The sequence below is a fragment of the Cygnus olor genome, chromosome Z, assembly GCF_009769625.2.
Source record: "Cygnus olor isolate bCygOlo1 chromosome Z, bCygOlo1.pri.v2, whole genome shotgun sequence".
In the NCBI taxonomy this organism is placed as follows: domain Eukaryota; kingdom Metazoa; phylum Chordata; class Aves; order Anseriformes; family Anatidae; genus Cygnus; species Cygnus olor.
In genome coordinates this window covers 79,721,000-79,738,134 of record NC_049198.1, presented here as the reverse complement: position 1 = coordinate 79,738,134, position 17,135 = coordinate 79,721,000, and the positions used below count along the sequence as shown (strand labels likewise).

Sequence of the window (17,135 nt, the reverse complement as noted above, 5' to 3'; positions counted from 1 at the left end):
ATTTTTAAGGGAAAGAGAAGCTTAATGGCTTTATGAAGCTGAAAATCATAGATGAATAGGAAGCAGTTGTGAATTCATTACCCTTACTTGTATATTCAGCATTAAGCAGCACGGCATGAAACCTTTGCACGTCATGTCAATGAAAATTAATTCAAAGTTTTGATTTAAGAAGTGAGAGAAGGACAAAAAAAAGAAACAACAAGGACAGTTAATGGACACCTCGTGTCCTGTTGTCAGTAAAACCTTTTGTATGATTGTGTGTAGAATTTATTAAGAAGCTTTGATAATAGTTTTTGGGAAAAAAATAATCCATGATATCCCTACTACCAAGCAAGCCCCTAAGATCATCTCTATAAACTTGGACCCACCTAAGAGACATCTCTATGGAGTGTTCCTGTATTTCATTTTTATAAAATTGGCATTTTTCAAACTCTTTTAAACTTTTAAATTGAGAAGTAATGGAAGAAAATAGAATGTCCAGGAGTGAAGGGACTGAAATGCAGCCTACCTTTCAAAAGCCGTAGTCACAGACTTTTCTTGTAGTCCTTTTTAAATATAATAGTTTCATTGGAAGGCTATTCCCTGTTAACATTCTAACAACTCTGTATCTGATCTACCGAACTGTAAGACCTCAAAGGTCTTGAAATTTCTTTCCTTTAAATACCATTGTCCTCAAAGAGTATTGCGCCAGGATGAAGGATTTTCCAATAAACAAGAGGAGAAAAGATTTCTGGGGTAAGTTTAGAAATATCTAGTATGTATTTGCAAGGTTTTTAATTGAAAATGGTATGTTAGGTTCTTTACCAGTGTGTTAAAAGGTTAGTTCTGTAGGTACATTTCTTTTAAAACACTAATGACAAGCAAGATTGAAAGGCTATAGCAGGTTTATTTGAGAGTATAGTTCTGAGGGATTTGGGGTTTTATGAAGTATTACCTCTTCTTTCTTTCTTTGTACATGACAGAAAGTGAGAAAGCTCACATATTATCCCTAAATAGCATCTCCTATTGCCATAGGTGGAAATACAATTCTGCAATAGACGCACCATTAGTCTCACATATAGGAGATTTCTTACCTTTTTGTCCTTCAGGAAAAACAAACAAGCAAACAAACTGCAATGCCACTCAGTGTTTCTGGGTAAACTATTCGTATCAGATATTTTCTCATACTATCATGCAAAATTTAGTCAGTACTTATGATCCTGAGCAATAGGTGTGGAAAATAAATGAAATACCATGTACTAGTTTGAAGTTATTCTAATTATTGTGTGTTTTCTTGGCAAATACCATTAATTAAAAAAAAAAAAAAAAAGGATGATAAGAAAACATACATAGAAGGTATTTGTACCTAGATTTCTAAGAATCCCTTGTCTACGCATTAGTGATTACTTTAGTCTACTGATCAGTAATTATTTTTGTAATTGAAAATAATTTTTGAAACACTCATCATTCATAAAGCATATGCATTTGACAATGAGATTGATGCAGCTTTAATCACAGTGGCAGGAGGATTTTGTGCTGCATCTCCGTGCATATGGCAATAGCAGAAAAGTGGACTATTGAATTTTTTGGGAAAGGCCTTAAACCATTTCTGAAGAAAAAAACATTACACCAAGTTTATTCTTTTATTTTTAAACTTATTACATATATTAGAACTACAGTCATGAAAATGAATTACATGAGGAGAGGCATCTTGCAGCCTTCTTTATCTTTACTAATGGATAGCTTGTTGATAGAAGTTGAATCTTCAATATTGTACACGGTGGGACTCCAGCTATGGGGTACCCAGCTGGGAGATGCTATAAGACCGTTCCACTGAAGAGCTACTCAGAAGATGGCCGTTTCTTCTTTTCTGAAGGTTATGAAATCATGTTATGCTTTATCACTTTTTTCTGACATAACTCCTCAGGAGTTTCTTTGCAACTCCAGATGGCATGTTCCTCTTTTGAATCCACTGCTTTTGACCATTGGTGTTTGATTAAGTTTATGTAAATGAGGATTATCTCTATGTCTTTGAGCATCTCTTACCAGTCCTGAGTAGAAGGAAATCTAAGAAAGCAGTGCTGATTCCTTTGCTTTGTATTCTCAGCAACTCGCTGTGAGAATCCCAAAGAATGCAGGTGAGGTGGTAAGGAGAACTCATAGATCTTAGTTTTAAATTCTTGCACATACAGAATTCTAGAAAACAGCACAAAGCTTCATAGGTTGAAGAACCCACAAATAACTGCATACCACATTTGTCAGAAATGCACATTAACTGATTCTTAGAATAGGAAGATTTCTACAAGAGCTACATATCTAGTCTGTTTTCAAGGCTTTAGGCGGTAATGATCATTTTATGGCTGGTGTAACTGCATTAGATTGGAGAACTGCAATCTAATATTACTGCTTTAGATACAAGCCAAAGTGAGGACTGTGTTTCTTCAGTTCCACTTAGTGGAATATATCTTATTCCCACTTTTGGGGAATTTGCTGTCTTTTATAAGGGCAGAGTTGTAGGAAGAACGTGCCCGATATAGTTGCAAATTTAATTATAGATACTGAGAATATTTCTTTGAAAAATGCAAGGGAAAATGTGTTATACGTATGGTGAGTAATAACTAAAGAATATAAAATTAACATTTAAATATAAAATGTCTTCAGGGGGAACATTATAAAATGTTTTTACTAAAACTTGTGTCAAAGTTATTCGTGGCATTCCAAATATTATTTAAATACTACCCTCATGAAGACTATTTTTGGTATGCATTCTATATATATATATATTTTTTTTTCTGGAACTAGATGGTATTATTTTTGTAAAAGCTGTGTATGTTTCAGGAAAGCCTGGGAAATGGGTGAATATGATGGGCAATTGGAAAATTTAAATTGGGATCTTCTGTACCTGACCGTTAACAGAACCAAAAAAGGGTTGTGTTATTTTATAGAAGGAAATTTTAATTTCTTTACTTTCTTTTAGCAGTCTTTATTTTAGACAGTGATACAATTTTTGAAAGGATTTTTCCCATGGAAGGTTGGGTAAAAAGCTTTTACTGTATCAGAGGAGAGCTCTAGAAATTACGATGTTTGAATGTATTTCTTGTGTAAACCCTATGTGGTTTCCAAAAAACTTTAAATATTCAGAGATGCAGAGGGTGGAACAGTAGGAATTTCACAATGAATATTATCTCAAGCCACTGCCATCCCTATCTCTGCCTGCTGTGTGATTGCAGATGACATCTTATGTGTAGTAAAGCATCTGGGAACAGTTGTGCAACTAAAAACAGATAAGGGAAATCATTGTTAAGATGATGCTTTGGAATATAAGCTCAGTGATGAAAAATCTTGTCAATTCTCTCATCCCCTCTAGTTTCACAGAGATGTTAGAGCAATAAAAAGATATCACCTGTAAGATAAGAAGCAGTATCAAAAAAAAAAAAAAAAAAAAAGATTTGGCTAGCTCTGTGCGTATACAGTGCCGCACTTTGAAATGTCTGCGTTTACAAATCACTGGTACATTGACATCCTCTTTTTAAATTAATGTTAACAGTAATAATTTTATTTTATTTTCCTGGATATGTGTGGGATGAGATCACTAGGTGTAAAATCATGTAACATGAAAGTAAGCTTTCAAATATTTAGATTGTCTGTAACAGTCCAGAAAGTTTGATTACCATGGTGCTTAGGTTGCATTTAGACAAAGAATTTTGTGCTGAAGTTCAGGGTATTATATTTTGAAAAAAAAGTTGCTAAATGGGTATGGGTATTGTGTAGTAGTTTCTAAATCTTTTATATGTGTAAATTATTACTTAAATTCAAAATATAACTAGTTATTTAAAAGGTGTCTTGAAAAATACTAAGGATAGTATTTAAATTACTTGGAAAAAAAGTGTCTTATACAGGAGCTAAAATAATAGATGGACATTAACTGAATGAAATTCATGACAGGTCTTGATTTCTTGTTTAACTCTTGACTGACTTTTTAAAGACCAAATGGCAGAGTTGTAGAATAATTAGGTTCAGCTTACACAAATCTTGGTTTAAAAATCACTGTTTTTAATAGAGCAATAGCAGCCTACCAATTTGTTGTTGTTGTTGTTTTTGTTGTTGTTTTTTGTTTGTTTGCTTTTTTTTTTTTCCACTGAAGGGGTTTGTCTATACATGAGTGCTGGTTGCGGTAAACAACCGAAGTTATGATATAATCAAAATATTTTTTCCATAGTAAACCACAAAGGTAAATTATCATAACCAAATTGAAGACTTCTTTTTCTTATCCTTCCACTATTAAACACAAACTTGGTATTTAATTCTCTATCTTTGTTAAACTACTTATGTTAAAATTATTTGAAATTCATTTAATTGGGATTGTTAATTTTCAGTCTGCTTAAATAAATGTGTTAAATATTGTGTCATGTTCTGGCCTTACCAGCATAGCAATACAGGGAATTAAGACCTTTTATCAAAGTATGCATCAAATACTTGGTGTGAGAGCCCATAAATAGTTGGTTCCATTACATATCTGCCAATGCTTAAGTAGTAGATTGTGCTAAGGTTGACATTATTTCATACACACTAGTGTGTGTAGAGAAGCCTACCTCTGGATTTTATTGAAACCTTAATGATTGGTTTTGTCTTCTTTCTGAAGACCCACTGTTCAATTGGCTCAGCTGGATGCTCAAAGACAGTGGGCTAGTCTCTCTTCGGATCTTTGTTTTGTGAAATGGTGTACTTCCTAAAACCTCTTAGTTTAAGTAGAGGTTGCATAAATGTATTCAAGGTTTCTTGTGAAAATACAAAAAGGTTTAAAGTTTACTTGGAGGATCAACAGAGTGTGACCAAACACCATGTCTGCCTTTACACTTAGTGCTTCAGTTCTGCTCTGATTTTTTTCAATACATAGGTACTATTTTTATTTTTTTCTCAAAAGGGCCTAAAGGACTGTCCTGGTTTCAGTTAGGACAGAGTTAATTTTCCTCCTGGTAGCTGGCGGGGTGCTGTGTTTTGGATTAGAATGAGAAGAGCGCTGATAACATGCTGATGTTTTAATTGTTGCAGAGCAGTGCTTACACCAAGCCAAGGACTTTTCAGCCTCTCTCTGTCCTGCTAGCGAGCAGGCTAGGGATGCAGCAGGAGCTGGGAAGGGACAGACCCAGGACAGCTGACCCAAACTGGCCAAAGGGGTATTCCATACCATCTGACGCCATGCTGAACAATATATAGGGGTGGCTAGCCGGGGTGGAGGGGGGGGCCGGCTGCTCGGGGATAGGCTGGGCATCGGTCAACGGGTGGTGAGCAATTGCATTGTGCATCACTTATTTTGTACACATTATTACTATTAATACTATTAATACTATTATTATTATTGTTATTATTTTTCCTGTCTTAATAAACTGTCTTTATCTCAACTCACAGACTTCACTTTCCCGTTTCTCTCCCCCATCCCGGAGAGGGAGGCGGGAGGGTGAGTGAACGGCTGTTTAGCCAGAAATTCCTTCAAATTTCCATGTCAATTTTCAACTGTTAATGTTAGGATTGTTAGAGGTGCCGTATTGTTACAGTGAAGTTAAATCATGTTCATACTAAAAATACAAATATTTAAGTATTAAATTTAAAATTAGAGGTGGGTTAAAATAAAAGACCTGAAGCTATTTCTTGTTGAGCTACACTGTACATAGGTTACCTTTCCTGAGTAGCTACCAAATGAGAGTGACAGTTACATCATTTAAATGGTGATTGGTGGCCCTCTAATATATTTTGAAAAGAACTGTAGCTCTTACAGGTGAGCTACGTGTGAATCCAGTTCTGTAAGATCGATTGCCTTGGAACACATAATATTTCCCTGTAATAGTTAATACAAAACCTATAGAATGATCCTATTTATGCAGCATAAGAGCTATTGTTAAGTTAATTACATTTGCAGAAGCAGTGCATTATTGAATCTAAAATACTTTGAAAGAATTAGGAATATGAAAGACAATTTTTCCCCCCGTAACATTACAAATAATAAAAATGTGAAGACACAGGTTCTTCTCTTAACAAAAATCACTTTTCCACCATCTCAGGAGGGCTTTGCCATACTGGCTGTCAGGGAGCAGCCACGACTCCCCTAGGAGAGGGGGACAGAAGGGGATAACCCCAGCGGTGGAGCAGGTGGTGGTCTGCTTCAGCTGTGCCCACCAGGGCACCCAAGGAACAGAAGGAACAGTGGAGTCCCTGCTCAGTCTGAATCAGTTTATGTCTCGAGGTACTTACGCGTTCCTTCTGCAACATTTTTACTTTGCTTTTTGCTTCTTCTTGTGATAGTCTTGTATTACAGAAATATTTAGATTTTTATATGAAGGAGTTGCTGATGACCTTGTAAAACAGTATTTGGAAATTGGTTAATCAAATGCTTCTTTTTTCCCCATAAACCAAGACTGAGAAAAATAATTACCTTGTTTTGACAAGTGAACTGGGAAAGTATGACTTAGAAGCCTTACAGAAATGCATACGTGAAAACTAGGCTGTCGTGTTTACAAGGTGAATTTTTTTCATATAATGAATTTTTTAAACAGTAAGTGGTCTGTAAACTGTACTGGTATTTTTCTGTGAAACACAAGCTTATTTTGGCTGCCATGAAAGGAAAAAAATAAGGAACAAATATTAAATTTTGATTGCACAGCTATTTTATGAAAACTTTGAATCATTCAAATGCGTGGGTTTTTTCATTATATGTATCTATTATACAGTACATTTTACACCAGTCTTCGACTGTTCTGGAAGAGTAATTCAATAAAAGATGGGTTTCATTTATAGGTGTTGAATAGAGTTAGTGTCACATTCTGTATAAACTCCGAAGTAATTCTTAAGAGAAAAGGGAATGGATTTGTGTGACCATGTCTGAATATAAATAGTATCATATACAAGTAAACAACTTTATTTTCAGTATTCATTTTATCTCTATTTCATAAAGCACTGTTTAATCTTTTTGCATTTGTTGAGCAACTTGGTTGGCCCACTGTTTTTTGCCAGAGTGGCGGACTGAAGTTTTTCAGCATTTGGGAGAGTGCTTTTTAACTTCTACTTTTAATTACAGTGTCTTTAATTACAGCAACATCTGTTAAGATACTTTGAGTCTTATGTTCAAAGACCGATCCTCCTTCGATGTATTACATGATGCATTTGGTTTACATCCAGACCTTTTAACCAGAAGGGTGACTGAGTTTCAGCTACATTCCAAAATGTTGAGAAGTCTTGGAATTGTTATTTATGAAGGGGTATTCTTTAGCTTCTGAGAATTTAAGAATATTATATAATAAATATTTCATAGCTCTATGTGTTTTATACTGTTCATTCAGATGTGCAAGAAACAAGGCTCTACAGGACCTTCAGGCTTTAACTTTTCTTTTTGAAAGACCAAAGCCAGAATCAATGGTGACACTTCTGCTCAAGAAATGGGCAGTTTTGCTATTTATAATTTTGTATTCATATTTGACCAAACGTACTATCTTGATCTTCGGTCTTAATGTGATGTGTATTTTGGAGCACGTGTTTATAGAATGTTCACTTAGAATCCATCAGTTTGTTTTAGAGTAGTGATGCTAGGTAAATTCCCCAAAATGTGACTAGAAGAATTTCCTTGGGGGGAAAAAAAAAAAAAGGAAAGAAAAAAAAAAAGGAACGTATCTACCAGCAGCAACAGGGGTTACAAAGTGGTATTCATGCCATCACTATTAAGATTCACATACGAACTGAGCAGCTTTCTGCTCAGTTAAGGGTTCAGTCCTATAGAGATCTTGATATTAAGTACGAAGAAACAGTATTTGAGGAAAAAGTGTCACTCTTGATAGGTTTGCATTTGAATACTGGCAGAGTAGGCACTCGTGATCTCTTTTTCAATAAGGGTTGGTGATGCAGCAAGCATATTTTTTAGTGAAAATATAGTGAGTCACTATCAAAAAGATAATATGAACCACAATCACAGTGGTAATTGTATGGTGTTTTTCATAACCTAAATTAGGCTTACAATGTAAATAAAGCTAATTCTGATCATTCAAGATTTCATTGTTTGGAAAATTACATATGCATTTTGTCATTTCTATTATTACAGTTTGTAGTCTAAAATATTAAAATAATCTTGTTTGGCCAACATAGTGCTTGTTTCATAAACTTTTATTGCTTGTAAGAAAAATGGTGAATGTTTAATTCATCATAATTTGTTGCTCAAATATTGCGCATATCTGAATAATAACATCTGTGCCTCAAGTTACTGCTGGAATATGAATAGTATTAATAAACAGTAGACATTAAATAGGCTAGTTATTAAGAACTTTCCAATTTTAAGTAATTTTTTCTTTAATTTTAGTCCTAAGTCATCACTAGTTGTAAAATCAATTTCATTATTTCTCAAAAAATAGCAGCACTCTGCTTGTGCTTTGCTTATGATGTAGAGACTCCTGGGATTTAGTGTCTTATTTTGTTTGAGTAGACCAGTGGATTTCACTTAGGTTTTGGCAAAATAGGTATCAAGTAAGTCACTGAGAAAGACATCTCAAAAGCTTGATGTCTCTTGTTTTCAGGTACATTGAAGTGTTTTGATCTGAATTCTTTTAGGATCTAGTTAGCTGTGATGATGTGCTTCCATTCCAGAAAACAAAGTTACTACTCCAATTGAGATAAAATAACTGTTTGTTTAAAAATGAAAAATGCAAGATATGAAATTTATATCTTTTTTACAGGTATACTTCTCTATAGAACTGTACTCAGAAGCAGGCAAAAGGTTTGCTATTCAATGCTGGTTTTATAATTTCCTACACAAATGCTTCCAGTATTGACATATGCATTTCATTATTTCAATATCTTATAAATGTTGATACTTACAGTCTGATTTTTTCCTTTTTTATCTATTTTTGTGTATTTACGTTGTATTTTACAGATTCTGAATATGGAGTGGGGAGGGGAGTATTCTCTCGATTCTTCCAATTTAGACTGTTTGTTAAATGTCCTTCCTGGAGAATCAGAGTTTCAACAAGTCCTTAATGATATTGATGAAAAAATAAAGAAGAATTCTTCCAGGTAAAGAGAGTTTTATTTGTATTCAAAATGTTAGTGAAAGTCATTACGTTCAGGAAGAAATACACCTTTTGTCTTCTTTCTTTTCTAGCTGTAGGTTAAAATTCTCATTATTTCCATAGTAATTCACCGTTACTGCTTGAGCATTTAACACATTTTAATGGCATTTAATATTTGTGCTCTGGTGTTTCTCTGCATGGTACTTTTAACATTTGAATCATCTTAATCTTGGGAATTATTGTAGTAGTTGTGATAGCGGAAGAAAAAAACATATATTTCCGTTGCAGTTGTATTTTCTATAGCTAAAAGAATTTGTGTTCACTAAGAGCTGCAGAATTTTACAAAAAAGTAAAATTTGAACCCATGGTGTCCTTAAACAGTTCTAATGAGAGTAGATAGAGCAAGTTAGTACAAATATTTCTTATAAAATTATTTTACCTATTTCAATTACATTTATGCTGCAATACCAGATTTTCTAACTAGAATTTGGTTTGCAATTTATTTCATTTTCCATGTCTTTTCTACATACTAGTTCACAAAAATCAATGCTATAGAAACTGCTAAGTACTGAAAAAGTTCTTTGTTGATGCCCACTTTCTGCATGAGTATAGGAAAATCACTTAAAGGTATTGTGCCTTTCTACTTTGAAAAGTGATGGTGCATTTTGTGGCTAAGCTCTTTTGGTACTTTAAAAATACGTTCTGAAATATTTTAAATATTGTGAAAGATGCTCTTATGCAAATAGATTAAGTATCCTTTATACATTCAGAGATATAACAAGAACCATCATCTTGTGTTAAATTTTGACAATGTTTGCGTTTGGATAGAAAAGCATGTTGTAGAGTCATGACTTCAAAGAATGCCCTTCATGACATTCGGTTTTTGATCATGTAATTTTAATGAAGGCCACATTTGTGAGAGGTCTTTGTCTGCTACCAAACAGCTTCCTGAATAATGGAGATAAATCTTTGCTATACATCACTGAAAACTGATTTAGGTCATCTCTGAATTACTGTTATATTCGCTACGCCAAGCTGAGAATTTTTTTAGGTTTGTTGTTATTAACATTATCAATATCTCACTTTTCAAAATTTTGCTTAAAATCTTAGTGATTACAGACATTTTGATAGTAGCTACCCAAAGGTAACAATGTTACTGAAGATCTGGGAAATATGTTTTGAGTTGTGGACCACTGCGCAGTGCAATTTCATATTACAATTTTCCAGCTGTTGATGGTAGTGAAATGCTGACACTTACTTACTTTGTTTGATGTCATAAAATAGTCAAAGATGCGTTTGGTGTATGGTGTTACGTATCTGGGAAAAATAGCACCAGCATATTTAACAAATATGTAAACCAGATATTGTCACCTCTTCAGCTACCAAATAGCACTGATTTTGTCATTGTTATGCAGAGTCTACATAAGGATTAGAATGATTATTGTCAAAATGAACACATGCCTTACTACTGTTTTTGTTTGTGTTTTTTAATATGTGTCAAATCTGTACTGCTGGCTAAGAAATCTTTTGGCTGTGGGAGAAGAGGCCAGCTGACTGCTCCTTTTAATAGTACCATCAGTGAACTTTTTATGTTACATTTTACATTAACATCATCACAGTGGAACTATATGCATTTTTAAGAACGCCCCTCTCATAGTTTCAGTCCTACAAATTAGATGGGCCTTTGCTTCTAAGTTTTGTAAGATCCAAAGGTTTTAAGTTCTGCAAGGTCTTCAGGGAGAGGAGGAAATTTGATTAGGGTGTGGTAGCACAGCAACACGTGTCAGGAAAAGCTTTGCATTTCTGTTGAATTGACACTTAAGCTAGTTTTTCGACTCATTTTCTCAGGGAAAGTCAGAAAACCCTGTTGCTACCAGGTGATATTTTGCTCCTGTAATACGTCAGTTTCAGAAATCGAGAGGAGTTTAAAAGAAGATGGACAGCAGCTGATGTGACTTTTAAATTAAAAACAGTCCTTTATTGCTAATATATTAGAGGCAGCATGGAATGAAATCATTTTCAAGTTACCATTGATCTTTGTAAGTGGTATGATAAGAGCAGCTCTATGTGCTACAGTGATACAATTGGAATACAATCTATTTTTCATCAGATAGATTTATGATTTTATTATACCACAGAGAATAAACATAATAGTATACAGCATATATATATTTTTAAAAATGTAACATTGTGTAAAAAATTATGATCCAAAAGTGTGTAAATCACTTGAATGCTCATTTATTGCCTTCCAACTGAATAGCTTTTATAAAATCGTGTGACACAACAAATCAGATATGCTTTCCAGCTCTTGAATTACTTTCTGTGTTTTTGAATTGTACCAATTCTATTTGACACTATAACAAAGGAAAAAAAAAAGGCATCTGTGGGAAATTGTTTTATTTCTAAGTTTTAAGGCAATAAGTGGTTCATTCATTCATTCACTATTATATAACAGAGCTCTTATTGCACTTGAATGTAAACTTTATTTTTACAGTAGTTTACAGAGGGAGGTGAATATGAACTTTCAAAGCCATTGTCATTGCTGCCCAGTTTTAAGTGCAGTGGTAGTGTCAGGTTATTCTAAAACATGAAGCTGTATTCATAATTTCATTAGGACTGCTATTTGTCTCCAGTATTTCCCCTCACATTTGCTTTGACTTTCGTTGTTTCTCAAAGCTGAATTGCTGGATTTTTTGTCTTCTAGTATGGACGCCTAAGAGTTCATAACAGCTAATTTATGAGTAATTCACAGAACTAAACTTTTGACTGGTATTTACTACTACTAAGCAGAAAATAAGGCATACGGTTTGAAAGCAAGGCAAGTTTGCGTAGCTTAAATATGATTGCAAGCTTTGTAGGCTCTTTAGCAGTTGATGATTTGTGTGTGTGTGCATACACGTGCATGTGCGTGCACGTGCACTGTTGTCACTTCAGTGGGTGGTTGACTGCTTTTTAGTGGCAATAAAGGGCCAACAGATGCTATGAGGCTGTAGGACATCGTGAGGTATTCTAGGTCTTCTTCAACAGGAGAATTACTCAGACTTCAGCAAAATTATTTACTAATAATTATATTTCTGTGATACACTGGAGACCATATCTTTCTAGGGCTTTTTACAGAGGCTTAATTTGACTTCAGTCTGATAAACTTCAAGCTGACCCTCTGTCTAATTAACAGTAAATCAGTCATCTGGGATTTTGTTGAAGGTATTTTTTTCAAGGGCTCCAGTGAGGTCAAGACTAATAAGTACTTATAGCATTGCATCTTGTCCCATAACTGTTCATATAAATTATAATCAGGACTTGAGTAAGTCCTTATAATCAGGACAGGATGCTTAACTTGCAGACTTCAGGATTATTTGGAAAGTGCCTTAACCAGGATGCTAGTATGACACTTTCCAGTTCTCTTGGATGTTGTTTACAACTTTGCTGATGTGCATAGAAATACTTCCCACCATTAACACTTCACAGCAAAGGAACAGGAGTTTCAGACAAGGTATTAAGCACTGCTGTCTCATTACATTTTTCTCTATCAGAAATACAGTATGCAAGGGCTCATGTATTTTTAAATCGAGTTGTGCTGCAAGGGTTATCTTTCTCTCTATTTTTATTTTTTATTTTATTTTGAAAAAAACTGTGGCTTGTTCCTTTCTGGAATTTTCAGGTAGGAGCTATACCTCACTTGCTTCTTATTCAAAAGAATTGGCAAAATCTTGGAATCTCCATCCAAAATCCCAAGTAGTGGTTGAATATTCACAAGAATTTTAACTACAGCCAACACGACAGGAAAAACATTGGTAATGGACACTTGGATTTAATATTCATCAAAAAAAAAAAAAAAAAAAAGAAAACCCTGATACTTGTATATGTAATCTGCTTGCTCTACAAGTGCTCTACATTTATATAGTATTTAACAGAGAATTTAGCTCTTATTGAGATACTGGAACAATGTTACTAAAATCCTTGTGAAAAGTTTCTGTCTAACCACTGCCCTATTGTAATTTGTAGGAAGGAGTAATTGAACTACAAAGAGGATGTAATTTTATTCCTTTTCAGCTTGTGATGTCTCTGCGCGTGGTCCCTGAGTTTGAGATAGCTGCTTCTTTCTTGATAGCTTTCTCTCTAGAAAATGTACGAGGAAAATGCATGTGGGAATTACACTGCTAAAAGTTTATTTCAAAGATCTCTTACTCTCAAAGTATATGGCAGGTCCTCTGACAGATTTCCAAATGGTATGATTGATATTACATGAAATGCCCTGTAAGCTAGCAGTCAAACTTTTCCAGGAATATAAATGATGATCGCAAACTAATACACAGTTAGTGCTTCTGCCTTCAGAAGACAGTGGAAACAATTATTTCATTAATTTTAAAATAACCTATCTGTTCTTAATAAAAGACATGTAAACATTCTAACATTCTAACAGCAGATCTGGATGCATATAAGGCTCTTAAGCACAAGTAACATGAGGTTTAAAGATTACTTCAGTTTATAGCTTAGCAGTTTAAATTTAAGCAATCTTATTGTCATTTTATGGCTGTTCCATATTCTATGTGAAATAATTTGAAACAGTGCTCTTTAGGAATTAAAAGGAGTTAAAAGATCATCCTTCAACTTAGTTGTAGTCATCTTAGGCAATGGAGAATGATGCATGGAGACAGCAACCCTCATTTTGATGCTATGATTTTCAAAATGTTGTATCAGTGTGGCAGTTCATACACTACCAGTTCCATTATAGTACTTGGTTTGTAACTGAACAGTCCCTCAGTTTGTCTGTTGATGCAGTCATGTCAAAAGCAGTCTCTCCATATGGTTAGGTTATTCCTAAAAACGGTTATTAACTTAATAAATAGGAGGACATAGGAGTTCTCAAGTGAAGACTGTCTCTGTACAGTGTGAATACTTACAAATGGTACTCCAGAAAAGCACTCTTAATGTGGACACAGGTAACTTAACAGAATTTAGCTTAATTTGTAAAAATTAAAACAACAACAACAAAAAAACCACTCTCAGTTGTAAGAAGGAGAAGCTATTTCAGTGAAATCACATTTTCACTGGCATAATGGCATGTCGGTAATTCTAACTGCAAACATTAATGCGCTCATGGAGGCTCAAGATATTCCTCAAGGGGAACTGAAGGTATCTTTCTTGAAAAATCAGTCAATTTCACAAAAATCCGTAACTTTCAGATTGCTTTGCTACAGAGTTAGGTTATTTTTTTTCATTTACTTTTATACTGCACTCTGTATTTAGTAGTTTGGTGGCTGTTTTGTGGTGGTTTTTTTTTTCTTTTCTTTTTGTGTATGAACAGTTCCATAGCATTCATGGAAGAAAAACTAATTGAGGCCTTTTAAATGCTAAGACACTATCTGGTTTAAATCCGTATGTCACAAACTGCTGAAGATGATGAAAATATTCTGAGAAATATTAACTTCTTTTTTTTTTCTGGTATGCTTTGTTTTAATTTTTCTTTGACATCTCCAAGTGACCACTGCCAGACACATGCAGAAATTCTGACTGACCGTGCACAGCTATTCTAATGTAGTACCAACAGGCTGAATTCCAACAGAAGAATTAAGTACTTTCTGGTTAGTTCCAGCAATGTCTTAACTTTGATACCTGTTCATTTAAAACATGAATTGGATTCCTTTCCTTATCGGTAAGGTTAAGTGTTTCATAGGATATTTAAAAAAAACAAAAACAAAAACAAAAACAAAAAAACATATGGAACAAAGACCCAGTTAACAGTGGTAAACAGGAAAAAAACATTAAATACAGAGTTACATCTGATTTCCCTGTTGTCCTCCAGATCCTGTCTGCCTGATTCAGATGGGGTTGCACACAGACATGGCTGTATTTTTTCCATTGACCACACATGTTTTTAAGACAACTTATTGTCCTGTCTTTGCATGCAGAGTGTCCATTGATATCGTCTGGATTGATGCCTCAGTTTGTTCAAAAAACTGAGCTTGTTTACTGCAATGAACTTACTAAAATATAATTTCATTTAACCTTTACTGAAAAAGGATTACTTGGGAAAAAAATGAATATAGCCTTTTAAATAGCTGTTTGTGATTGTACTTGTTTGTGATTGTAAGAATATAATTCATTACATACCTTAAGCATATTTTTGACATCAAGATCATATGTTTTGTTTAGAGCTTTTGAAACTTCAGCAAACTTGGAGAACAGACTCTTTTCTACACAAATACAAAATTATAAAGTTTTATATACTGTAAGGATAATTATAATTTGGAGGAAGTCTTTTATTTAAAAAGCTGCTTTCTAAACTCAGAGGATGCACATAGTGTTTTTTTCAGAGGTAACCGAAAACCTAAATATTCTATTTAATAATTTAATTAATATAAAGGAGTAATCTTATATAATAGTATATGTTGACAAAAATCATAAAAGTGAGAAATAACAATGTTTTTGATATCGTGTTTAACTACAGTCTGTTGTAAGTAAACAGTATGAAAACATTTTATTCAATGGAAAACAGTTTTAGTACAAATAACACTTTTACCTTACTGAGATAAAAGGATTAAACAAAATTAATAGAATTATCATGGTTTGTACCTACATGGAGGTCCACTGAAATGTATCCTCCTGATCCCCTTATCAGTGCTGGGACAAATAACTAAAATATCTGTTCCTGTGAAGGCTGTGGCTTGTCTGTGGTTTGTGTTTTATTGACTGGCACACAAATTCAGATGTTGAAGATGAATGTGAAAGCTGGTTCCTAATTGAAGCAGACTGGCAGAGGCTAAGAGCAGTAGTCCCTTTTACAATGCCCAGTGCTGTTATCAGTTGGGTATGACTGAATGAGGCACATCAACACACCACAATAAAAGCCGTAGGGTGTGTTCCAGGAGTCAAGGTGTATGAACAAGGCATTTTGTTTCATACTCCAAAGAACAGGTTTCACAAGTTAGAAAGATACATGCCAATCTTTTGTCAAGTTTAGAATCAGCATTCATGGCTGGGCTGTCCCACCAGGAGCCTGACTGGGCCACAGGCAGAGAAAGATTGTTTTTCAGTGGAAGTCCTTTGTGCTCCTGATAAGGTCCTGTGACAATGAGCAGATACTTGTTTCAGTGCACATCATTCTGAGCTCACTGATGCTCAGAAAAGTCTTGAAAAGACTTCCGCTTCAATTTTATGGAGAGTGGTGTGCAGACTACCCATGTATTCATAATATTTTAGAAGTTTTAATATATTTTTCCATTCGTTCTACTTACTGAATTAGGTTCTTGAAGATAATGCAGCTGTAAAATGCAGTGTCTTCATGTCAGTAAAATACACTTTGACTGGTTTATCATGCCTTTTAAGCATGAAACTAATATATCCATAATTGTTATTGAATACAATTAAATATAGGAAGATAAGCTGTTCAAAATGACCCATGTATTTTTAAGTTTAAAAGTAAGTAAACTTAAAGTAAGTAACTTTCTTAAGTAAGTTTTATAGTCATCCTTGTTTTGGAAACATTGTATGTATTTTTTTTTTCCCTTTCAAAATGTTATAGGCACTCTGCACTTAAGTTACAGTACAGAGTTGTCCTTACATTCTGTGTTTACCATTGATACATTTTACTTTTGCAGCTTGTTATTTTCTATGACTATTTTAAAGAAAAAAAAGGCACAAAATGATATTTATCATCACTGATATGTCTTCATGGCATTCTCAGAACAAAATACGTTATATTTGTTGTAGGCTACTTACAAATAAAAGGAAAACCCAGTCTGTGGTTTATCTTAGCACATAATTTGGTGTGATCATTTGCTTTTTATTTTCCATTGATTTTCTAAAACGTCAATTCGAATTAACAGACTTTGTTGCCAAAGGTATGGATGATAGTGATTCATTTTATCGTTATTGATCAGAATGAGACAACTAGAAGGAGTTTAGGGTACATTGCATAATATCTGTAAAAGAATAAAATGCAAATCACTCAGTAAAGGAGAAAATCCAGTAGAAACAAACAAACAAACTAACAAAAACAAATAAATACTTCTTTCACAGTACCGTAGGCACCATCAAATGACAAAATGTAGTCAGTGGGCGATAAGCAAAATGGCTTTTCATCATCAGTTTCACCACTTGCTACAA

At 34.1% G+C, this 17,135-nt stretch overlaps 1 protein-coding gene across 9 annotated transcripts in view; it reads left to right on the top strand.

The window, feature by feature from the left end:
• Positions 1-17,135, top strand: part of KIAA0825 (KIAA0825 ortholog) — a 260,619-nt gene that overhangs the window by 32,913 nt on the left and 210,571 nt on the right. For 5 of the 9 annotated variants that reach the window (XM_040540323.1, XM_040540325.1, XM_040540322.1 and 2 more), the window contains exon 6: positions 8,891-9,030. In XM_040540323.1, coding sequence (XP_040396257.1) covers positions 8,891-9,030 — 140 coding nt within the window. Of the gene's footprint in view, positions 1-6,038; positions 6,221-8,890; positions 9,031-17,135 lie in introns of all 9 variants that reach the window. The other 4 variants (XM_040540327.1, XM_040540328.1, XM_040540329.1 and 1 more) reach the window with 1 other exon arrangement.